The following is a 26,965-nucleotide window of genomic DNA, read 5'->3' on the forward strand; positions in this document are numbered from 1 at the left end:
GCTCTGTATCTGAAATCTCTGTCAGACAGCAAAGCAGAAAATAAAAAAATATGGCCAGAATAAATATTTAATTTAATTTAATTTAATTTAATGAAATTGTTTAGCTAGGAACACAAAGATAAAGTTTGGCTGCCTCAATGGCACCATGGGAGAAGTCTACCATATGCTCTATTATTTAGTATGAGTTGACATGTCTAATGCAGCTAGACTTAAAATGTGATGTGTCAACCAAGGAAGAACTGAAATAGACATAGTCATCCGCAAAGTAGCCTGGCTGAGATTAATGAAGCAGATTTCACTGCTGCTTCTCTGTTGAGGAATAAGAGTGACTAACTAGGTGCTATTTATACTTTCTCAAATAACTCTTGGTTTTAAATTAGTTTTTAAAGTTGAGCACTTTTTCTCCTTCCAGCCATTAGGTCAGAGATTCTATATCTGGCATATTTCTATTTAAAGCAGTTCTGCATGCACCCTTACTCTGTCTCTCCCCCTCCCTTTCTCATATATTGCTCCAAAACATCCATGGCAGAACAAAGGCTTGGGGCAGTTGGTCTGCTAGAAATATTGTGCATCAGAGAGGGCTTTTTAAACAGGGAGGGGGTGAGCTCTATGCCACAGCTGCTTCTAACATTGTTATGATTTCCATTATGATATTCACTGAGGAAGCAATGTGAGACTATCCAAGCATCTGAATGCAGACATGAGATAAAGTAAGGAAGCTTGGTCTTCACCACACATGAAAGCTCTTTAGGAAAATGAATCACACAATTTCTATGCAACTAGCACAATGGCAAGAAAAGCTAATGTCTACAAGGATAAATGACATGTCTAAGCCTCTATATGGGACGCTGGTGGCGCTGTGGGTTAAACCACAGAGCCTAGGGCTTGCTGATCAGAAGGTTGGTGGTTTGAATCCCCACGACAGGGTGAGCTCCCATTGTTCAGTCCCAGCTCTTGCCCACCTAGCAGTTCGAAAGCACGTCAAAGTGCAAGTAGATAAATAGGTACCGCTCCGGCAGGAAGGTAAACGGCGTTTCTGTGCGCTGCTCTGGTTCACCAGAAGCAGCTTAGTCATGCTGGCCACATAATCCGGAAACTGTACGCCAGCTCCCTCGGCCAATAAAGCGAGATGAGTGCTGCAACCCTAGAGTCGGCCACGACTGGACCTAATGGTCAGGGGTCCCTTTACCTTTACCTTTATAGTCCTTATGTTAAGAGATTTCCAGGACTATAGCTGCTGCCTCAGCATTTTGAGACACAAGAGATTTATAGGTTTATATCCCACATCATCTGAAAGGGCTTGAGACAGCTGAGCATTAACAACATAATAAAATATTAAAATCTCTACAATCCGGGGCATTTGAGCTATACACATCTTAGAGTATAACAGTCTTTTGCTTATGGCCCCATAATGCACTATGCATTTAAAGTAGCATCAAACAAAACTACAATTCTCAGAGCGGTGCAACAGGAACTATGGGAATTGTTTTCTAAAGAGAATAGGAATCTCAGCATTCTTTTGTACAATTCCCGGGACTGTTTGGGGAAGCCATGATGTTTTAAAGTGGTACAATCCTGCTTTAAACATCAGTTGCTGATCTATGGTGACTCCACCACAACCTAGGTTGGGTGGGACACTTCAGGGACCAAATATCTTACCAGTCCCTGGTACATGGGTAGGGGGCATGATAGACTGCCAGTCTACCACATCAGATAGTTTGAGAAGTACTGCACTAGCAAATGCATTATTATACTTCTCAGTGCTATTATTATTGATTAATGAAGGTCTCAAGTTTCCTTGACATTGTCTTTTTACTGTGTTCCAGTATGCACCATACTGGAGAATGCTTGTCACTTTGATATTCAGTGTGTATGAGGGTTTGTAGAAGCGAAGCCAGAATCATAAATTTGGCAGTGCTGAAGACAGTATAGAAATACTGCTTGAAAATGTATCCACAAAACTAAGCTCTTGAGAACAGCGAGATAAAAGAACAAGGTAAAAGCTGTCGACATTATTTATAGTCAAATCACTCAAAGAAAAAGAGAGGCATATTTTACCAGCAATCCCTACTAAGGGATAATAAAAGCATCTAGTGAAAAGATAAGAGTAGTCACAAGAAGGAGGGGACTGAGTAAAATGTGAAATTTTGTGAAATTTCAACTTGAGAAAATCCACATGGGGGAAAGCACAAGAACAATTGTTCCTCTTTTGCCTGCTTTCTGAAGAATAAAAGTAGCTGTTCTGATTTTCAGGCATAAGCATTGGAGAATGTACAAAACAGCCCTGAGACATACCTTCATCACTTGAAATTCTTTTGATGTTTTGCCTAAGCAGAAACCTCCAGATTTACCTCAGTTCTACATTAGGCAAACTTGGCATTAGGTAGGGATGCATGAAACCGCTCCTCTCCTGGAGAAGTCTTATTAGTTAGTGAAAAGTTTTAAGCTTCTCTTAAAATCCTGCAAATGTTTTGGTCAAAGTAAGCACCTCCAGATGGGCTTCAAATTTTAGTTCAGTCCCTCCCCCCACAACATAGGTGGATTGATAGGCAACACAGCCTGAGCCACAAAACCCTGTGCTTTCTGCTGATGCACCACTGTTATAGAAACTAAATAATCGAGAACAACATAAGATTTCTAATAGCATTTGAAGAAATGTGTTCTGCCTTGGATTCTCAGTAACTCATGCTGAAGTAGTTCAACATGACTCAATTAAACTGTGCTGCTTTAGGTTTTGTTCAAGCATTACACACAAGAAGTGGTCACAGATCCACCTAGTCCACTTTTGTCTATACAAAGTAGGACCACTGATCCCACTCTCTTAGCTACTTTTACCGTGTCCTAGTTTTTACTTTTTGAAATATGACAACCCTAAGCTACAGCCCTCCCCCAAAGTGTGCCAGTTGCCCTGGTTGCAAGTGAACTTCTGGGCTTAACTCATTGTTGTTGACCTTTAAGGCCCAACAAGATTTGTGTCAATGTGATTTACAGGACTGCCCATATAACCCATGTTTTAAGATTAGCTTCAGATACTCTATGTATGGGTCCAGCGGTTCCTCGGGAGCCACCTGCACCCTTATATCCCAGCTCAGTCACTAAGATCATCAGTGTTGTTGGTTGTTCCACAAGTTAGAGAGGCTCATTTGACAACAATAGAGCCTTTAATGTGATCAGTCCGGTTTTGTGGAATGCTTTGTCAATAGATATTCAGTAGGTGCCTCCTGTTTCAACTTTTAGACACGTCTTGAAAATGTTTTTTCTATGCCACCAGACCTAGGCAGGTAGTTACGAATACAACTTTCCACAATAGTTAATTAAAGTTTGATTTTAATTTTGATTCTAATAATATAAATTTACTGTATGATTTTATATAATCACTTTGATTGTGTGGTTTTTTTGAAGTATTTGTAAACAAACATTTTAATAAACAAACAAAATTATAGTTGTAGGCTTGAGTAATAGGGCTTTCTCAGTGATGGCTCCAACCATTTGGAATTTTCTTCTGAAAGATAAACAGCTGTCTGGTTCAGTTCAGGTTTTTAAAGAGGAAAATTCATCTGTTTCTCTTGGCTTTTGATTGAAGAAATATTTTAGTATATGGGCTGCTGCTGAGGTTATTATCATCATTGATTGCATTTTAATCTATGGACATTTTTAAAATGGTTGTACTATTGTGATTTGCATTGTACATTTTAATGTAATCTTATATTTGTTATTAACATAAGCCACCTTTGGAAGGCAATAGTCTTGAAAAGCGACTTAGAAATATCTGAGAATAAATGAATTCATTTCTGGATAGGCAAGTTTTTTTAAAATGTGATCAGCAATAATTGCCTCGATTGCCTTAATCCAATGTATAATTGAAATAACTTTCCAAATAAACAGGAACTGGTTCAGAAAGCATAATTCCTTTTAGGAGCTCCTGGGTGTTCAAAATCATATTTTAAAGTGTTTCGTTTTTTTAAAAAAACACTATCTTTCCTCCAGGCATTTTTTGTTACTTTATTGTGTGTGCATTAAAATCAGAAGTGTGAGTTCAAAGCTAACTTGGCTGTGCTCACGTGCCTGTAGGACTGTATATCTTAAATAATGTGGCAGGAAATATCAACTTGCAGATATGGTAGGATTAAAAAGAGAGAAACATTAAAAACTGAAGTAAAGCACATGATCCTGAACCCATCTGAAATATTTTTCTCTTCTTTCATGTTCAACACAAATTCCATTCCCTATGCCATTCAAATATTGATATACTATAAATATGGCAATGTTACTTTTCAGTTCCACAGAACAATTAGAATTCTGAAAGTTTTTGAAAGAATATAGCTAGCACTGGAAGCATTTTGGTTTTGAAAATAACTTTGCTGTAAGTTAGAATAAGAAGGCAATGGGGAGGGAAGGTGTTCATTATTTCTTAAGGACGATTCACATAGCAGAATATTGGATTACTACTTAGAGTCAAACAACACCCTCACTACTGTAACAGAATGCTTTATGGGAAGAGCAGTGATGCACAAAGGAAAACACAGCTTCTTTATCTTTATTAATTGTGTAGAAGATGGAATTTCAGAGCCAAACTGCATGTGCCTCTAATGGCATAGTTCCGCCCTTGTATACAGAATCACAACCTCCCCACACCACACTGTTAGTATTGGGGGGTTGGATCCCTTAACTCTTTGCCACTGGGATCCCAATGCAGATTAGGGATCCCCTACTTGCAATATACATTGCAAAAAGGTCCCATTCAATTTGATGGGTCTTTTTTTGCAATAGAAGATGTACACAAAGAACTCCAATCTGGATCAGGACCACAACAGTGGCAGGAAGGGTGAGAGTTAAAGCCCTCCTACCCCACATGCTTGGTGCCTCAAATCTTTTAAGCATCTAGCAATGACCCTGGCTATTGGTAGTTTCACCCTCAGTAAATGCAACTTTCCTCAGCCCTGAAAAACTATCTGCAGTCATCAAAATTCCCTTTCCTACACAGCAATTAAAGATAAGGGAGTCCTGCTGCCATACTCTGTACCCAGTCACCTTAAGACTAAACTCACATACTTGTTTGTATACAAGTATATTATGCCATACAATATGTTAGTCACAAAAATGGAGCTGGTATTTCCATGTGGGTAGGGCATTTTCAATCTATGAACAAAGTGGCTGGGTGAACAAAGTGTGTGTGTGTGTGTGTGTGTGTGTGTGTGTGTGTGTGTAAGGTCAGGATGTGTGCTGTGGCACTCACCCCCAAAACCCATTGCATGCACTGGGCACAGTGTGAACATGTCCGTAGATGCAAAACTGCCCAAGAGCCAATTCAAATGTTCACATTTAATCCAGACTTAAAATATTAGAATAATTAATCTTAAGGAAACCCAGCAATTTTATATAAATTTCATCTAACTCAAACAGACAACTTAGCCATAGATTTGCTGATGTCTCCTTTATTGCCACACACATTGCCTGTTCATGCTGTGGACTAGTAGTCATGAGGAAAATACTTGGCAGGGAGGTGGTAGAATTGACAGCCTATCACTAATTTGGGGGTATAGGGAGGAGTATTTGACTGAGCAGCCAGAGGAGAAACATCCAGACACACAAACATGCCAAGATTGTAAATCAAATTTTATTCTGAGGGTGTTCTTAGTTATTGAGATTTTATGGTATGATAAATAAATGCTTCAAATCCAAGGCTTAAAGGCTGATTCATAAGGGTGATAATATTGACAAAGCAACACAGGGTAAAGGTTACATAGAACTGCTTAACTTTTAATATACTGTTTTAAATACACAGCTTCAGTGCCTGTTTCTTGACAGTACGTAATGTATCACACCAGCTTGGTTGCCTGTTGTCTTAATAAGTTAGAGTGCTGAGGGATGGCACCTTCCCCTTCTGAGGTCGAGGGGAAATCACACATTCATTTTACCTTGAATATGGTTAAAGGGCACATTCTTTGCCATCTTTCAGGTGGGTCACCTTACAGTTTGGAAAACAAGACCTAATTGTTCTTATTACCTTGGCTTGCAAAACTACAAACATGATTGTGCGGGGGAGGGCATAAAAACCACTAATTTGACCCTGTTTTTATTTTACCGGTACTTTATTTATTTATTATTTAATTTGTATAATGCCCCTCATCTGAAGATCACAGGGCAGTTCACAACATAAAACTACAAAATGAGAACACAGAATACATAATCAAACAAAAACAAACCAATAACCCGTCCTCCCACAAATACATTTAAAAGGCCACAGAATGTTAAAGCAGACATCTACACTTACCTGTTGCCCTGTGCTTTCTGGGCATAGGTCCAAACACTCTTTTTATTTTTGCCCCACCACTTTCCCCAGGAAAGCTGCTCTTCAACACTGAATCGGAACAAACAGCAATTCAGGTTTTCTGCAGATTGCTGTTTGCACCGATTCAGAAGTAAGGAGTGGGCTTTTGCAGGGAAAGCACAGGGGCAAAAAAAAAAAGTGCTTAGACAGGAAGTTTAAAGCATGGACTTGTGCCTAGAAATGCAGAGCAAAGGTAAGTGTGGATTTGCCCTTAGTTGTGCCCAAAAGCTCTGTTGTTTTCACTAAGCAGACAAACTCAGCTACCTCTCTGGAAGCTAGGAAATAGCCATCTGCAGTCCTCTTCAGCATGGAGCAGATCTGGGAATGACTATTGTTCAGGGGAAACACAGCTTGTCCAAAAGGGCTGTTAGTATGGGGATCAGACTTAAGGTCTGATGATGAGCTTGGCACCTCAGATAATACTGGGGTAAATAGATGTAAACTGAATAGTAAAGGGTAACATAGAACAGGTAGAAGTATAAATGTTCCGGTTTTAGTAAGCACTTTCCTCGGTAGTGGTGATGTTAGGGCCAGACTTGCACTCTGAAACCTAGACCCCCACTTCCATTACCTGTAGATGATGGGAACCTGCTGCAGCACCCAGCATGAGCACACCATTTGTTAACTTCTAGAGGCATTGGGCTGCTGAATGCACAGCACCCTGAAGGACCAAAGTTACAGGTGCACCCACCATCTTCATGCTTCCTGGGGGAAGAATGGCACTGGCAGGTGGCTCACTGTGCAGTACACCCACCAGCCAGACCTCTTTAAGTGTTAAAAAGGGACACCCCCTGGCTCCTGCCACCACCTGGTAAGCTAAGGGAGAGCGGAAGAACTAGGACAGCCCCTCACCCGGCAGCGCTCCTGTTCACCAGTCAATTCCATGCCTCCCAACCGCGAGCAGCAAATATTACAGGTATCTCACTTGTTAAGACTAATCCGATTGCAAATCACAGTGGTATATAACTAAGCTTTGAAAAGGTGAGAGCACAGGCAATCAGCCTCCTAAGAAACAATTCACTGCACTCTTCTTTTGAAAGTGGAAAGCTGCCCATTAAAAAAAACAGAAAAAACCCACCCTTTAAAAACTTCTACTTTATAGAGGCTAGCTACTTGTAAAGATGAAACGTTCTCAAGAAGGCTGCTCAGCTAAATGCCATCACAGCTGCAAGTGTCAATCCAAGGCAATTCCCTAGCCAGCTTGGGAATTACTCTCGTAAATAAAGAGCACAGCTTGAAGCACTGACTTTTTCTGATCAAAATGTGTCCTGGAGAAAACTGAACAGTTTTAGGTCAGGCAAAGGCCTCCGTTTCTAGTGAGTCTTTTATTATTTTCACAGGGAGCACTGTACAGAGAGTGTGAAAAAAGCAACAGTTCCTCACAGTAATAATGATTTGGTCTATAATGTGAGTGGTGTTTTTTTCTTCTACTTGGTTACAGAACTTTTTATATATATAAAAAAAGAATGTATTTGAAGAAAGCTTACAATTCTTCCGGGCAGTAGTTTTAATAGCCACAACAGCAGCCCAATTTTTCTGATGCACAACTCAAATTAAAAAACAACAACTATGATCACCATTTGAACAGCCCTAACATAATATCATTTATGGAAGGGGGTCAGCAGGTTTTTGTTTCGTTCTTGTTTCTATTATGTATTTTGTATTTTTATGTTGTGAACTGCCCTGATATCTATGGATGAAGGGCTGTAGACAAATGTTAACAACAACAACAACAACAACAACAACACTATATCCATGTTATTAAATGTTATCTGACTTCTTTGAAAATGAAAACATTTAAACTGAGTTTTGATAAAATGTCCCACATTGCACATTTAACTTTAAAAATGAATATACAGTAATTGTGTATGAGCTGTAAGAACTATACATTATCCTAGCTAATTAATTAATGTGCATTTCCGAATTCTGATTTACAGCACTACAAAGTTGTGATGTGCTTGTGACAGGAGACAGAAAATAGGGATGTACGTATTTACAAGTCATGAAACTATTTTTAACCAGCTGCATTCTGATTTGGGGTCTAGACTCCCCTTCTAAAATAATACTTGGAGCCAGACATTATGATGTAATGCCTTCTCTGCATTCTGAATACCAGTTTTGTTGTCCTTATTTTAAATACAGTGCCTGCCTCATATATTGAATGCATTGGCAAAAGCTGTCTGTTCAGTATAGAAGGGGGTGACATAAAGAATAGCTGGACAGAGAACTTAACATTTATTGACTTAGGGTAACTCTGTACTAGTATGCTAGTTGCAAACATGGTGATTGTGTACAGGAAAATAGCACCAACATAGCATCACACCAAGTTGGACCATTGGTCCATCTAGCTCAGTATTGTATATACTAGGGGTCAGCATCCTTTTGGAGCCAGTGGGTGCATTTGCCAAGCAGTGAGGCTGTCATGGTCACCATACACACACACACACAGCTTATTCAATCCACTAAAACAGAAAGCTTGTTTCAAGTCCAATTTCAATGGGGTGAGGAGTGGGGCAGAGGCCTTGTGATCACCAATAAAAACCTATGCAAGCAGATGAGTGGCTATAGGCATCATATTAGCAACTGCTGGTCTATACGGACTGGAAGTGGGTGGCTATTCAGAGCTTTAGATAGGATACATTTCCAGGGATGGCAGTGCTGCCAAGTACAGTAGTACCTCAGGTTAAGTACTTAATTCGTCTGTTCTTAACCTGAAACTGTTCTTAACCTGAAGCACCACTTTAGCTAATGGGGCCTCCTGCTCCTGCTGCGCTGCCAGAGCACGATTTCTGTTCTCATCCTGAAGCAATGTTCTTAACCTGAGGTACTATTTCTGGGTTAGCGGAGTCTGTAACCTGAAGCGTATGTAACCCGAGGTACCACTGTAAAGGGGGCGGGTGAACAGACCTTTTCCCAGCATACTTTTCTTTGCCACATTCTGAATTCCACTGGCATGAACACAGACGTTACCTATCATGCACAGATTTAAGTATGCATGATCAAACCAGTTTATTTATTTACTTAGTTATTTAAATATTTGTAGAAGCAGCTTGAAATAAAAGCATTAGAACAGCCAACAGTTGAAAATGAGCCAAACATTCCAAGTGTAAATTATAAACAGTTTGAAATATGAATGTCTTCCATGCCTGTTTAAAAAGCAGCAAAATATGGCCCATGAATACATACCTAGAGAATGAAGTTCTAAGTTTCCCTTAAACATGGGGCCAACACCAAAAACACCCTGTCCTATATAGTACAAGGGTTGCAAAGCTGTGTCCCTCCAGATGTTGGACTCCAATTCCCATCAACCCCAGCCATAATAGCCAATGGTCAGGAATGCTGGGAGTTGTAGACCAACAGCATCTGGAAGGCCACAGGTTAATTCTAGCGCCTGCCAACCTAATATATATTGATGGCGGGCACACAACTCCCTGAACCTATCTTTAGACCCAGACAGGTTTATACAAGTACAAATAGCCCTTCAAACAACTTGGCTACGTACTGTTTAGAGCTTTAAAAGTCATCACCAACACTTTAAACTAGTCCTGAAAACAATCTAGCCTCCAGTGCAGCCAGTATCATATTGGTGTTCTATTCTTTGATTGCCCCCACAAGAGTCCAGAATTCACCGCATTCTGTACCAACTGAAGAATCCAAACATTTTTTAATGCAGTCCCTTGTGGACCTTATTGCAATAATCTAGTCTGGTTGTAACTAGGCTCCTTTCTCCCAGCCAAGGGATAATTACAGCTAAGGTGGGACAGAAAGCTGACTGGACAATTAGTCCTCACATACCCAATGCGACTAGTATGCTAGGTTGTGGTTGTGGAGTTACTCCCTTTTCTTGTCCAGACTTCTCTGCGTTTTTTTAAGTACATAACAAGCATACGTTTCAGATTATTTCCCTCCCATTTGGATATGAACTGAGGAGAAAGCATCACCTGTCTCTTTGCTTTTCAAACCCAGATCTAAAGCCACAGAAGCTCTGCTTTATATTATTAGCATATTAGGGCAGTAAGCAACCCTAAAAGTTTCCTGCAAGCTACACTACTGTGAAACTCCCACAACTTGCTGTGCTGCTGCCGCTGCTGATGAATTACCTTGTTCGGGTTAAAGGGATGTACCTTGATTTATTTTACAAGGCAGAAGGCTCTCCTTTCATCTCTGCAACTGCTCTATTACTGACCCAGAAATACTTTGATTTTCATCTGTACTTTCCATTCTTTCCTGGGTCAGCTGATTTCATCATCCTTAGAAATCTCATACCAGCTTTCTCACATTTGAAGGGTAGTCACTAAATATGTCAGCCACCTCCAGAAATGCTGACCCTCGGAACTTAATTTCTTTGAAAATAATGCTGCTCTTCTCTCACTGCTTAGAAGCCCACAAATTCATTATGCTGGAAGTGGAGGCAAAGAAGCAGACTCACGGATATGACTTTGGCCTGAATGCGGCTACTTGGTATTTCCGCTCCGCCTCCCCTTTTTTGGCTTCTTATTATTGCTTCTCCTCTCCATATTTATTTGCAAATGTATCCCATTAGCTTTAGCAGAGCTTACTCTGCTGACTAAACACATTCAATGTTACGGCACAAACATTAGCCATTAGACAGATGAGCAAGGAGAGTTTTAGAGCATGCTGTAATTCTCAGGAGTTATCATGATTTAATATTCAACTCCACTTCTGCTTTCCAAAGAATCCTGCCATGACATGGTTGAAAAAGAATTCTGCATTTCTTTCACCAGCAGTGTTAAATTTAAATCCATAAATTTAAACTGTTTCAAAGAACTGGGTGGGTCCTGATGTACTTCTCCCCCATCTAAATACTGTTGCAAAGTTGACAGAAACTCCCTAAAATGTGGATGTGTTGACAACTACTGGAGAGGAAGCTCTCTCTGTTCAGTGTTTGGCAGAGTTGAGTAATATGATAATATGGCCATATGATGTCTTTGTAGAACAGTATTATGGGGGCATGTACATGCTTGTTGTCTGAAGCATGCCTAAAAAAAGAATGTTTCACATAGGTAACAATGGAGTTTCAGTGCTCAACAAATCACTAACGTCTGGTACCAGAGGACATTAGGTACCATGCATTTGCTCCATGTAAAAGAATATCTACCAAGTGTATGTTCAGTAGAGTGGCATCCAGGCACAGGTCCAAGAATTGCATTTGTCACTTCTTAGGAGAACACTTTGAAAATGTAATGTGTGGAGTGACCCCAAGTCCTTTATTAGGGGAGAAAAAGTCTAACCAAGAAAACATATCTATGTCGCTTATCGAGAGACAGCAATGTTTTAGGTTCAATCTTTGTTCACAGCAGCCAAAATGAACACTGACATTAACAGGGCCATTTCAAACCAAGGTTTGCCATCAAGTGTGCTCTCAACAGTCGATCCTGGTTTCCAGTGATGCCTGTATGATCATGCGCACTCATCATACTGACATTAGTTTTTGATGTATACTTTAAAAGCACTGTACAAATGGCTATAGAACACAGACACAGAAATATATATCTTTGTTATTTGAACATTATTTAACCACATAAGTTTTCTTGAAGCAATTTTTTTGATTAAACCACTTTGGGTTTTCAGCTTGACACAACTTTATCAATGACACCCCTATACCAGGGCATCCCAGATCCACTAAACTCCACTGGCATCATTCTTCTTCTGAGATTCTGATCTAGACGAACAAGGTGTCATGTTCCTATCAACAGTTGCATTTTGGCTGAGCTATAATAGTCTTTTAGCATTTACTCACATTTGGCTATTTAGAAAAAAAACTCTCTTGCAATTTTGACAATACAAGGTCTTCAACAAGTCTTCAAGGATGTCTGTTACAAAGGGTCACACAGCAATGAAAGGCCCAAGCACCCAATGCCAAAAAGATATCCAAAACTATAGATATGCTTTTGTACTCACCATGAGAGTACTGTCCAAAGAAAATCTTTTGCTAAATTCCTTTTTCACTAGATGCTGCTTTTTGTCCATGGCTGAATATCCTTTATTGTTTATTCTCTTAGAAATGCCAGGTTGTTGCCGCTTTCACTGTGATGGAAAAATAAATACAAATTAATTACTGTAACCCACCCAAGTACCTTAGGGTGAAAGATGAGTAATAAATTAAAATAAAAACACTGCTTAGTTGATTCAATGAAACATACACCAATTGCATTTAATGAAGTTAGTTTGGAATCCCACCCCCACCCCCACACATTTGATTGAATTTCTTTGGGTCTTGAAAATGCTACAGAATACATCCAGATCACAACTAAGGTGTGGTTGGATTTATATTTATATTTTAAGGAAAACTGGCAAATCACCAGCAGGTGAGGGTTTTCAAATTTGCATAGTTGCAATGTGCTTGCTTAGAACTGATTCAAGAGACAGAAGTTGAAGTGGGGTTGGTCTGAAAGGCTGCAAATCAGTTGTAGAGCATGTTTTGCACACAGGAGGTCCCAGACTCAATCTCTGGCCACTCTAGGTAGAACTAGGAATGTCCCCTGTCAGAAAGCCTGGAATGCTGCAAGTCGGTATTTAATTCAATAGTGAACTAGATGGACCAATTGTCAAAGTTGGTATAAGGCAGCTCCCTATGTTCCTGTGACCCTATTATTTTACCACAGGCATAAGCAAACTCGGCCCTCCAGATGTTTTGAGACTACAATTCCCATCATCTCTGACCACTGGTCCTGTTAGCTAAGGATGATGGGAGTTGTAGTCCCATAACATCTGGAGGGCCGAGTTTGCCTATGGCTGTTTTACCACGCCAGTAAGGAGCAGCTCTTCAGAGAACTTATAAACAGCTCATACATTTGCTAAGCTAACTGCTCTTTGCAACTGAATTCTCACATAAGCAGGCTACTCACATGAGCAGTGCTCCTTCAGAGAATCCTGGATGGCTGCAGCCCAGCCTTGGAAGTGAGAGCCCCATTCAGTTGTCCAATGAACATGCATAGTGGCATGGCATTATGGCAAATGGCAATGTGTTGTAGCCAACAAGGTCATTCCATTTGTGCAAGGATTTGTACCGGCTCCAAATATTAGCTAAATCTAAGAATTTAGGAGGATCTGCCCTCCCTGAAAAACTCATAACAATATTAACAGAATTGGCTGAATAAGAGCCCCAATACATGCAGTCTTTTCAGGCATTCACAAATGGACATAGCATGGAGGTGGAGCTTGTTACCAAAGCATCATGTCCTCACAGTGAACACATTTCTGAACAACTGAACAGAGTGTCCTGTAACTGAAAATCCTTGGTTGCAATCTAGTCTGAAAACTTGCATGTATTCTGGCTCTGATGTTATATGAATACTCCAAGTGCAATTAAAAAGCATATATCTTATTTTTATTTATCAACTGCCTTTATATCCCACCTTTTCTTCGAGGAGCTCAAGATGGCATACATGGTTCTCCCTCTCCTCATTTAATCCCCACAACAACCTTGAAAGGCTGTGACTGGTCTGACGTCACCCATTGAGTTTCATGACCAAGTGGGGATTTGAACCTTGTTCTCCCAGGTCCTAGTCCAACACTCTAACCACTACACCACACACAGTGGTGGAGGAAGCTGCTTGGGTTCCTGGTGCAGTGCGCCCAGGGGCGGGGCGGGCCGCCCATAGGGGCGGGCCATACTGCAGGGCCTCTGGAGTCTGCCTGCCTCCTCTCACTCAGCTGCCCTACAGCTAGGGGAGGAAGGCAGCGGGCGGACCATTTGGGCAGCACAGAGCCTGTGCGCACCCAAGCCAAGACGTCTCTTCCAGGAGAGGCATGTGGCTCAGGCGTGCTGCAGGCCCCACAGTGAGTGCCGCCCGACATTTTGTCACCCCCCCTCAGTGGTGACACCCGGGTCAGCCCACACTCACTGCACCCCCCTTCCTCCGCCCCTGACCACACAGACCAGTTCAAGTAAATATATGTATCCCATCACTGTGCTAAGTATGTCTTACGAGGTTTCCAAGTGTTTGAGATGTGAAAGACAACGCTGGAAAGTAGGATGCCCATAAAGTTTTGGGGCCAAAAGAGGTTTTTCAAGTGGCTTAGGCAGAGACAGTTAATATGTGCCATAGTTAAATTGATAGTTTGTAGTGTGGCTCTGTCCATTACTAACACAACTAAATGGCAATCCTGCTTGATTATACTTTTTTCTTGTTAGGAAAAAACAGAGGGAGAGAGGGAGAGATATCTTTTGTGTTTGACATGAAAAATAACACTGAGTATAGTAATTATTTCTAAATGGCACTAGAATAGACCATCAAATTAAATATTACAACATTTCAATCACCACATGAAGCTGGATTAAAACGGGGTAAAAGGTGCTATTTATCAACTCCCCAGCCTATTCAGTTCTTTGGAAACTATCCAGGATAGCACACACTGGTACATATTGTTATACAGCAGCCCTGCTTATGAAGGAAGCACAGCGCTACCTCAGTTTTCAAATCTAATCCATTCTGGAATACCGTTTGTATTCCGAAATGTTTGAAAACTAAGGAGCAAATGGCGGTATACAAATTTAATTGAGAAAATTGGGAAACACTCAGTGGAAGCCGTTTCACTTCTGAGGCGCGTTAGAAAACGGAAGCATTTACTTCGAGGTTTTCAGCATTCGAAAACCGGAATGTTAGACTTCCAAGGCATTCAAAAACCGAGGTACCACTGTACTTCAGAAAAATGTGTGTGTTTGTGTGATCTTTTTCATTTCTCCAAAAAATAAAAACACCCCAAAGTCATTGCAACTAGTATTCCAGGATATTGCAAGACTCAAGAACCTTTGCAAGACAACATGAAATACAATTCTCAATACATTATGCTTCTCAGTTCAGACCACAGGAGCAGTGTGGTACAGCTCACAATCTATTCACCAAGGTTGCTTTAGTAGAATATATCACTTAATCGATCATTTAATAAATATCTTTTAATATCATTTGCTCATCTTTCTCCTCAACAAGCGAGTATCCAAATAATGTTGATTTATGGTTGTGTGTGTATGTGTTTATGTACAATTTTATTTGTACACTACTAGGATATCTCTTTGATCAAGTGGTTTAAAAACTATTCTAAACATAAATAATGGAATTTATTTAAAATTTCATACCAGGTTGTTAATAATAGTTATAGTAGAATTCCCACTCTCCACTGATAGTTTGCCTAAATTAAACATATCTATAATTATAGTTATTAATCCTGGCTGTAGAAGAGATATAGTTATTAGACAAACAGGTAATATTTATTTATTGACTTACTTCTAAAATGCATAATATGCCACTCCCATGGTCAATAAATAACTTGGTATAATGATTACATGAAAAAATATGAAAGCTACATCTATAGTTAAAACCTTTATAGGTACATGGCCTACAATATACCACAGCCTAAAGGATGGTAACTGCTTTTAATATTTTGCTACATAGATATGTTGTGCATTCTCTTTTCCTCTCTGTCATTCTCCCTTAAAAATGAAAAGAAAATTATGCTGGTACAACTAGTGCAATGTACTGTGAGCTGGAGTTTGAACCATGCTCTGGTAACTTTCAGACTGGTTTAATGTAAAATGTTTTGTGTGGGAATGCTCTCAAAGATGATGTAGAAACGTCAACTGGCCCAAAATGCAGTAGATTACGGACTAAGGATCCCTTTAAAACTCATGTTTTAAAACAGCTGGCATTAGATGCAAGTTCATTTCTGGGCCCAATTCAGGGTGTTTAAAACCCTAATGACTTGGGCCCCAGATATCTGAAATACCACTTCCTTTCGATATGATGTTGGGCACTGCATTGAGAAGCTAAAATAGCATCTGCCTTCTGCCACTGACAGTCCAGAGAAGAGGGACTTTGACCTTCTATTTTAAAGTCCCACCCCAGGACCACTAGGACCAGGAAGACTACTGGTAGGGCCAAGAAAGGGTGCAAGTGACTGGCAATAGTGGGCAGTTGCAATGGTAGGTGAGAACACTGAGCTGAGAACCAGTGATGTGGATAGTGATGGCTGGCTCCATCAGAGTCTGAATGTTCCTTGTCCCTTCCGCTGTTTTGGTGCTGCAGCCCAGTGCTGTGAATACCCTCTTCTACCACAGTGGTTTATTGCATAATAAACTATTTTATGACACAACAAAACATCACAGTGTAATATCATAGTGTACACAGGACCGTGGAGGAACGCTCATTGTAAACCAACATTGCTGATTTATAGCCCCCACCTTCCTATCTGTCAGAGTAACATATTTCTATCCCATAACTGCTTCTTATCCTTCCAAATGCTTCAATGCTCCAAAATATTATCACAATATGTAGGCATCCTACCTCTGCAAAGCATGAGAACATCCTGCACTGGGAATAGAATCAGGTCAGTCCAAGAGTTATGTTAACACCCACACCCTTTTACCCTCCCTTCTCTGGTATGCAGCAAGCTGAGCTTATTTAAATGCTAAAAACAACAAAAATAAGAAGTTAATAATTCTAGTTAAGAATTTTTGGCTGCTTCTGACAGCCAGGTGAAGAGGAAACCAGAAAACTTGCAGTGGCATCAACATTATGTACAGCCTGAAATTAAAAAGAAATAAGTTTTCTTTTAGCCAAAACCTTCCCAAAGCAACAGTGCTGTGGTAGAATGGAGGTATAATGACTTATAACAAGTCAGACAAGCAGTCTCTCTACCTGACAGGTGGCACCTGTTTCTATGTCACAGCCCCCACTATTTCTATCCGGTCCACTCCAAGGGCGAGGGGGAGCTTTAAGCAGAGAAAGTGACGCTGTAGGTTTCTGATAGGATGGGAGCTTTGAAGTGAGGACTTAGATTGTGAAGACCATATTGCACTGTGGTTGGTTTGAAGGTTTACAAGGCAAGATTGCTTCTTTCAAGCAGCTAGAGGCTTTTGTTTCCCCCAACAGCTGATTTCACGCATTTTGCTTTTGCAAAAATCCCTATTTACACATGGCCTGGCCTGCCTTTAGAGCACCCATGAGATTTTTGCCAGTGCAAAATAGGCACATTAAGCACTTTTTAGTGGAAAGGTGGGGCAAAGATGTTTGAACAAACACAGCTGAAATACCATTTTCAGGGGCAATTGAGCTTGGCAATGGCAGACTAGAGAAATTCAGCCTGTGAGTCAGACATGTTCTCATGTTGATGCCATCATTCAAAAAAGCAGAACAACAAAAGTCAGATTAAAAACTCAAGTGCAAAGAACCAAATCTAAACAATGCTTAAGCAAGATCTTAAAAAGAAAAGACACAACAACAACAACAAAAGGCATACTCCCTCCCCTCAAAGCACATACCGCCGGCTCTTTATATGAGTCATCAGTGGCCTGAGGTAACTCCTTCCCTGAGGTGACTTAAGAACTGAGGAAAGGCCCAGACTCATGATAAAACCATTATTGACCTGAAAGGACTCTACATTTTAGATCATTTGCTTCTTTTAGTGTTTTTTAATTATAAGCCATCATGGGTGCATTGGCAAAAAGTCAGTATATAAACGTAATAAATACATAAACAAATGGAGCAAAGGAAGAGCTAGCATGACTTCAAGGAGGAAGGAATTCCATAGTTTGAAGACTGATTGAAAAACACCTGCTTCTTGTCAATGGCAAATTCCCTGATGGAATACACAGTAATACCGAGACAGGAAGGGGGATCATAAAGAGATAGGCATTCCCCACCCCCAATACTCTGGACCCTAACCTTATCAGGCCTTAAAGTCAATACAAGAACCTTGAATTGAGCGTACAGATGTATTAGTAACCAGTGAGAGACCCTTTTAGAGCAAGTGCAATATGTTCATGGAAACTTACTGCCTTTAAACAAATGGACCGCTTTTCAAGGCACCAAATAAACCACCTAGACTAGAGAAACAACCCACCCTCCATACTAAGTCTCCAGACCTCTTCCCAGTTCTCATTTATATCCTGTGTGAGATATCAGTCCTAACCAGATGAACAACTCAACTCTCCTATTGTTCACAGAAGCTGGACAGTAAACTGCCTTGTCCTCAAAAGATGAACCTCCTGAGCCATCCCACCACCTCACCTCAGTGTCAAGAGTCTTCATAAGAGCGACTCAAATTAGAGGTCTAAGGAGAAATGTTCCTTTAGCTGATCAGGAAACTTGGACAACCAGCAGTTGTTTCCTTCTCTGAGTCCATAGCAATTGATTTTCAAATAAATTGGTTATTGATTAATTAGTTAGTTAATATGTGGAACTCTCTGGAATACTATATTAGTTTCAAATCACTATTAGCCTGTCATATCAAAAAACCACCCAGAATCTTACATGAGAATTAGAAGTCTAGTTCTATGATATCTCGTGTAGTATAAAAATAATTTTAATGAATGATAATAAAATGTAGAATTGACTATTACACTATCTAGGAGATAACAGCTACTAGACAAAAATATATCTGAAGATCTGCTGCTCACTACCTTAATCAGCAGTTTGAAAGGCCAACAATATTCAATTAAGAGGAAATGTTCTAGATTGATGTGAAAGGTTGGGACATAGTTATCTGCATTGGCAATGAAAATTGATTATGTTTATATCATCTCTCAGTTTCTCTGTAAGAAACATGATTCATCTGATGGCATTTTCTGTTCTTGTTAGAGCATTTCTTGCTAACAAGGCTATGAACATTGAACAGACACAGCAAAACCAAAGGTGGTAACCTTTTCAACATTTCATACTTTGATTGGCTGTCTGTTTTTAGCATGAGGTTTTTTTGGGGGGGCATGCTGTAGGGGAAGAGCAAACAGCCTGTAAATTATACCAAAGATGACCGAAAAGGTCAAAGGAGTACATTTGCTATTCATTCACTTGTGTGAAGCAGTTGAGGAATTCAGGTTGCAAAACTAAATGCTCGAACAGAGTTCAGAACAGATATGAGCTGGGAAAGTGAGGATGCATGTAGAGACAATGACAGATGAATTTGGGAATGGAGATGCTACGCAGCATTCTCCTTATGCCACCGGTCATCCACATGTCACTGTAGAGCTGTGCTCAGTTCTTCAAAGCAATGGATTGGAACCAGATTTGCCCTTTCAGAGCTTTTTTTTTTCAGTCGGAACTCACCGGAACTCAGTTCTGGCACCTCTCAGGTAGGTGCCATTGCCATAATAAGAGAACAAGGGAAGCATTTGTGGAGGGTTTTGGCACCTCTTTTTCTAGAAAAATAGCATTGCCCTTCCATGAGTACATGGGCTCCTTTTCTTTGCAATTAGGACTTTCAGATTCGGTGGAGGGAGCCCACTGCAGGAAGGGAGATGATGATCTTCACCAATTCCCCCTTTCCCTTTCAGTTTTCTGCGTCGTCTTGCCCATTCCAGAGAATCCCCCTAACCAATGAACAGGTTTTCAGGGGGGGGGGGGTTGAAGAAGAAATGGCGAAAATTGTCTTCCTTCAGCAGGACTATCCTTGACCAGAACTCTGTTGACAACAAATCCAGATCCAACCCTGTGGCTGTAAACCAAAAGCAGTAGCGGCTGAGATTTTAAACTACAGGACCTAATTGTTAATATTGAAATAATTCAATGTGGCCTGTGTATTCATTTTTCCACCTATCACTCCAGCAAATCAAGCTATGTTAAATGGCTATCAGTTTTGTTTGACTGCATTGGATCAACAGTAATCATTACACACTTGGGTGTACAAAAAAGAAAGGGTTTCCCCCCCATGGTTAATCTAGTGAGAGTAGTATAAGAAGTGTGTTGAGTTGTCCAGAGCATTCTCTGCCCATGTTGTAAAAGAAAATTATTTCCCATTATAGACAGAGGTAAAATAAGAACAGTTTGAAAATCAAAGGTACTTAAAGCTCGACAGTAAAGGCAGCTCAGATTAGATAGATGATAGATAGATGATAGATAGATAGATGATAGATAGATAGATAGATAGATGATAGATAGATAGATAGATAGATAGATAGATAGATAGATAGATTAGATGATAGATGATAGATAGATAGATGATAGATAGATAGATAGATAGATAGATAGATAGATAGATAGATAGATAGATAGATAGATATAGATAGATAGATGATAGATAGATAGATAGATAGATAGATAGATGATAGATAGATAGAGATAGATGATAGATAGATAGATAGATAGATAGAGATAGAGAGAGAGAGAGAGAGAGAGAGAGAGAGAGAGAGAGAGAGATGATAGATAGATATAGATAGACCCCAGATTTCATTAACATGTGATCTGAGCAAACTATAAATGTCAATGACCTGAGCAAAATGACAACAAGATGACAAACATGGATTTGTTCATTGCACTTGGTATCCACAACAACTTACATGTGGGTTTTCCTCAGAGTGTTTTCCATTGTATCCACCTGCCAGGACCAAGTTACAAGCCTAAATGAATGTCAATTACATATGTCTCAAACACATTCAATTTCCTGTATGGTGTAATCAATAGATTTAATGAAAAAGCAAGAATGTCTGAATCATCCACACATTCATTTTATGTGTAAAAGACAACAAGTCAACCTATGTACAACGGCAGACACACATGCATACAGGTTAATTGCACTTATTTCCAGTAACACATCTATGAATTCACATCTAATGTCCACCACTTACACCACAAAACATTCTAGAGCATGGGTGTCAAACACAAGCTGAATCCAGCCCGCCAGACCTCGTCATGTGGCCCGTGTAGCCGCCGTCGGCCGCCAGCCTTCACCTTTTATTCTCGCTTTTTTTTTTTTACACAAGAAAGCCGCCTCTTCAGCGCATGCGCGGCAGCCTACAAGCCAGAGAACGTCTGCCCTCTAGCGGCGCCGGCCGTTCTACACAGGAAACCTCCAATTTACATACATTCAGGAAAACTCCACTTGTTTTTATATTGAGCGCATGCCATCCTGTGATGTGACAGATCCAACGGCTGCCTGAACCCTTCTCTCCTGTACTGTAAGTAATATGATGTATGTGGGGGGGAGGGGGGTCTGCTTATTAGGGGGGGTCTGCTTATTATTCTGCTTAAAAGTCTGAGCGGTAAACTTTGGATATACTGATCACTTCCGTGTCACTTTACAGTGGTATAGGGACCATAAACTACAATCAAATAACCCAAAAATGTCCAAGAAAAGAAAAGTTGATGCAGAGGGAAGGCAATTTCAGGAGAGATGGGAAAGTGAATACATGTTTGTGATTAATGGAGACAAGCCAGTATGTCTTATTTGCTATGAGGCAGTGGCAGTGATGAAGGAATACAATTTACGCCGGCACTTTGAGACCAAACATGGAGCCAAATTTGCTAACCTTAGCCACCAGGAAAAGCAACACCCTCCATGCTGTTTTGCGGATTGCTACAGCACAAGACCTAATGCCAGACATCGATGGACTGACCTCAGGAAAACGATGTCAGCCATCTAGTCAGAAAAGTTAAAAAAAAGTTAATGCCTTGTGTTTGCCATATGTGTAATAAACAGTGTTTGGCAATATTTGTATGTTTAAAAAATAAATAAATTACTGTCTGTTACCAAAAATCATTTTTCAATAAATTGTACAATAATTGTACATTTGAATATCTACTTGCCATTATTCTGACTATGTTTCTGCTTTCAGAGCTAGTTATTACTTTCATTATTACAAAAAACAGTAATAATTGAATGCAGTGACAATAATTTATGATAATAAAGAGTGGACACATAGTCCTAAAGATACAACCGGCCCTTTGAGGGTGACCAAACTGCTGATGCGGCCCCCGATGAATTTGAGTTTGACACCCCTGTTCTAGAGATTGGCTCCTGAATGGATTCTATCTGGGAAATTGCAGGGGAAGTCGTGTTTTCTAGCTTGGAGCATATTTTAAATGTGCTGAAAGCTGAACCAGGTGGCACAGCAGCACAATAGTATTCAATTCACATATAATACACTTCCATGTATTCCAAGTAGTCTGCACCAATAATGACCACAAGTTCAGAAATATTGAAAGGTATTTGGAAAACAGCCATAACAGTAGCCTTATGAGCACAGTCGAACAAAGTTGGATGTAATGAATTTACACAATGAAGAAAGGCCTTTGGGAGAGAGGGGGAAAATAACCATTTTATATTTTTTTGAAGGATGTAAACCATTGCCAAAAAGCTTTAGAAGATTATTGCAATGATGTGAAATAGAGACTGATTAGGATACGCTCTCTACAATGAAATCTAATATAAAATGTGGTGCCATATTTCCAGGGAAAAGGTAGAAGCCTTGTGATATTAAACAGTACAGTGGCTAAAGTACTATAAAATACACTACAGGGAGCAATGTATCAAAGGCAGCGATGGAATAATAGGTTTTCTTTCCCCTTAATCTCTTCTGGTTTTCTTTTTTCTGCATTGATGTGTCTGGCCCAAATTATACAGATACTAGGTTGAGAGGTTTGCTTTGGAAAAATATAAATAACAGTAATGCCTCATTTCCCCAGAGGCAGTCAGCTGCTAGCTCACAGGTAGGGGTTTGCTTTACTTTTTGCAAAGAGGTACTGGCATTTGCAGATGGATTCTCACCATCTGCTACAGAATGAATAAAAATGTAAATTTAAAAAAAAAAAGTTCATGAACTACTACTTACAGTCCATAAGTCTTCTACATTTTGTGTCATCCAACCCATTTCCTTTACCTTGTCTGCATTTCAAGTGAAACAGAAAAGAAATAGGTATATAGGTGAAAAATAGGTATATATAGGTATATAGTTGAAGGACATTAACAATAATATTAGAGCTACAGATGGTGAATATTACTGGAGAGAGAAAATGGAATAGGAATAGGAATATTCTGATTACAGCAACAGAAGATTATTTAGGGTTGCCATATTTCAAAAAGTAAAAACCAGGACACCCCGAAAGTTGTTGAGCGCCACATTTCGGAAATTCCCCCCAGATGTCAAATCCGCCTTTGAAATCTCGGTAATGTCCAAAGAACATCTGGATGTATGGCAGCCCTATATTATTAAAATCTACAGAACAACAGCTGATAGAAAGCTATTTTAAAATCAAGAATTCTAAAACTTAATCAGGCTATAATATGTTTTCAGCTTAGTAAAAGGTTCTAGTCTCTTTTTAGGTAGAATCATGTTAATTCTTATGGAAGTCAGTGCTCCATAAAGGCAAAAGCACATAGATGCATAATACTTGTGCTCCCATAGGAATCCTCCCTCGATAGCAAATCTATGAATACCAACTCTCAATCTGCATTGTGGGCAACACTCACTTCTGCTTTCTTCTCCTCTGTAAGAGCACATGCAATTGGTTTATTAAGGATTTGAATCAACATGATTCTAGAAATGCCAGAAACAGCTTTCTTGTTTTCTAAATATTTGATGACACTCTAATAGAATGGCAATATTCAGAAGTTTGTCCATGGTTTGTAAAGTTGTGGGTAAGTGCTGTGATTGTGTGTTCTTCCTTGGCTCAACCCTTCTGCCATCACAAACTGGATTCAGTACAGAAATCCTGGCTTATATTGAGCCACAATCCCACCTTTTGGTTATCAGTTAACAAACAAGCAGGATTATTTTCTGAATCTGTTTTATAACCTTGGTTTGTTAACCTGTATTAAGCCAAATATTAGTTTGGACAGAACAGAGAGCTGTGATTTAATGAACCATAAACTATGATTTATGAAGCCATGGATCAATGTGCTGAATGTTCTGTTTTATTAAACAGAAACTCAACACATGATAATTATTAATGAATCTTGCATGCAGAGACGTTGTGCATCACTTGCTACATTCTGTTGTTTTATTGTTCTCCCTGCTAGCTGTATGGTGCAAAGGCTCTTTCTCAGATCACTCTGAGTATTAGACACGGCAACAGGAATAAACATATTAAGCTATTTGCTGCATGAGACTTTCCTTCACTATCAATTATTAACACTTGCTAATATCATAAAGCAATGCAACTAATATTTTAATAAGTCATAATTTATACATGATTCCACGTTCCTGAAAACATATAGAGCACTCAAGCAGTGCTTCAGCAGTGTGGTAATGCAGGAAGTTGGATACCTCATACTTCTGGTAATTGGAATTTTAGCCTTTAACCCCAAGAATGGCATTTCAGATTCAGTCCAGGTTGGCAGTGGGTGAAAGTCATTACTATGAGATGGCTGCTCAGTGACCTATATGAAATACTAAAAGTTGGTGGTGAACAGGTGTCTGCATAATTAAAATGCTGTGCATATCACTGTTGTTAAGCCAGGATTTCATTCTTAACTCCTGTTCTTCTACCTTGGATTTTGATGTCATTTTGAAGCATCAAGATCTGGGGTTTTAAAAGGCTGATTTCTGAAACCACCTACACAAGATTTTATGTTCTATAAACTGAAAGTTATACTTAACTCTGTTGATATAAAAGGTGTGTACAGAACACTTACATACAGTCAGGAAGTTTTTACAAAATAAATGGAATAATTGAAGTGTGTGAGTTTATCAGTACAGTGGTACCTCGGGTTACAGATGCTTCAGGTTACAGATGCTTCAGGTTACAGACTCCACTAACGCAGAAATAGCACCTCAGGTTAAGAACTTTGCTTTAGGATGAGAATAGAAATCACACAGTGGCTGCGGGAGGCCCCATTAGCTAAAGTGGTACCTCATGTTAAGAACAGTTTCAGGTTAAGAATGGACCTCCGGAACAAATTAAGTTCTTAACTCGAGGTACCACTGTATTGCTGTTATGGCAAAAGCATTTCACTGGCAAACCTAATCTAGCATTGTCTGTGGGATCCTGTAGAATTACAAACTTCTAGAATTCATGGTTAAAGAGAAAGGATTAAATACAAATTAAAAAATGTAAATAAAAAAATTAACCATTTTTTCATTCCTCAATAGTGAATTGGAGGAACCAAGTGGACTTGCAGAGACCCCACTGAATCAGGCAGTGTACAAAGTGTCTCAGAGTGAGTGGGTTGTTTTCCAAAGCACTGAACTGGGGTCTGAGCTAAATCTTCTTCTTGGTGAACACTTCTACTGTATACAGTGGTATCTTGGTTTAAGAACAGCTCTGTTTACGAACTATTCAGTATATGAACTCCGCAAAACTGGAAGTAGTGTCCCGGTTTGCGAACTTTACCTCAGTCTACGAACAGAAGCCGAACGGTGGAAGGGCACCAGTGACAGGAGGCCTCATTAGGAAAAGCGTACCTCAGTTTAAGAACGGCTTTGGTTTAAGAAAGGACTTCCGGAACAGATTAAGTTCGTAAACCGAGGTGCCACTGTATGTCCCATCACTAGCTACTGAGCATCAGAGGCTAACAATGGGATACATGAGGGGGGGGGGAGGAATCCAAGATGGCAATTTATGTGTGGGTTTTTTTCTCTGCATGGCTTAATACAAAAACTATGCTAAAAATGTAAATAAATATAACATAAATTGCAAGACTGTACAACAAGCCCTGATAACAAATTGAAGGCATGTCTCCATTGTCCATGCAGCCTTACAGGAATGGTATTGTCAGGTGAGAGACGGGAAAACAAATTGTGCAGAAACCCATTTCAGCAAAGTATAAGGACAATTACAACATCTGTTAATCCTTTGTGCCAGTTATAATTAGGTGCTGTGGAGGAGGAACCCTTTGGCTTACTCCTTTAACATCTGTTCAAAGGACAAGCAACTGAGAGGGTAATGAATGACCCTTTACGTTCAATCAGAAAAATGTGAACATAGCATACACATTCAGAAAAGCCAGGTTTTAGGTAAGAAAGAAATCAATAGTGGATTTTTGGGTTGAATTGTTTACTGTAAAGATGGTTTGCTGATCTAAAATGTCCACTTTCTCATTTTATCAGTGTATTCTGAACACATCATTTTCTAATCTGTCTATCTAGCTTTCCTTTTATCTTATGGATGATGGATGACTGAAACTGTTACTTATGTCTGAAAAATTCCTCAGCCTACTTTTAAGAGCTGAGATTAAACAAAAAAGCATCAGTCTATTACTTCACTGCCATTGAAATAAAAAAGTTGAGTGGACAATAGTGCTTAATAGTCTAATTTGATATAAAATATCAAAATTACCAAAAAAAAACCTTCAAAAATATTGTCCTTTAAAGTCCTCATAAAAACTGCAGCTCACTAAAAGGGTCCATTCTGATATTATTCAGTTTAACATGGCCCTCTACTGGCAAAACTCACCCCCAAATCTTACCAGTATCAGACATTGCTCATTTATGTAAGAAGTATAATTTTTATTAAGGATATGTACTACAGCTAAGTTATTTCACTGTGTATGCATTAGAAGACCCATTCTAGAACTTTAACAAGAGGGAAACACATGGGAGTAAATAGTGTAAAAGTTTAATAATTACTTCCATTTCATTTTGCAAATGCACCTTTGAAGTCATTTCAGGAGTGGGTGGGTGTGTTGAAGGTTATACTATTCTATGAAGCAACTCATGAATGGCTAAACTACAATTCCTTACTACTAACACACCACACAATTTAAATAACACCACTGCCTTCAGAGCTGCTTTATACTTTCTGCAGCAATCATGTTTGCTACAACCACACCAGTGCTACACAGGTGTTTCCTGCAGGAAGCAAGTCACATGTAGAGGGAAATGTGTGCCCCAAAGTCTTTTGAACACTTGGAAATATAGGTGAGCTCCAGCTCCACCATATGCATTCCCTGACTGCATAGAAA

General features: G+C 39.6%; 1 protein-coding gene across 8 annotated transcripts in view; it reads right to left on the minus strand.

Annotated features, from left to right (window-relative positions):
- Window positions 1-26,965, minus strand: part of NCKAP5 (NCK associated protein 5) — a 610,895-nt gene that overhangs the window by 467,315 nt on the left and 116,615 nt on the right. For 4 of the 8 annotated variants that reach the window (XM_083703012.1, XM_083703011.1, XM_083703008.1 and 1 more), the window contains 2 exons: window positions 22,896-22,948; window positions 12,254-12,379 (listed from right to left, as the gene is read on the minus strand). In XM_083703012.1, the coding sequence (XP_083559138.1) occupies window positions 12,254-12,322 (69 nt within the window). In that variant the 5' untranslated portion in view covers window positions 12,323-12,379; window positions 22,896-22,948. The remainder of the gene's footprint in view (window positions 1-12,253; window positions 12,380-22,895; window positions 22,949-26,965) is intronic. The other 4 variants (XM_083703010.1, XM_083703013.1, XM_083703015.1 and 1 more) reach the window with 1 other exon arrangement.

The sequence above is a fragment of the Podarcis gaigeae genome, assembly GCF_964106915.1.
Source record: "Podarcis gaigeae genome assembly, chromosome: 1".
Taxonomy (NCBI): domain Eukaryota; kingdom Metazoa; phylum Chordata; class Lepidosauria; order Squamata; family Lacertidae; genus Podarcis; species Podarcis gaigeae.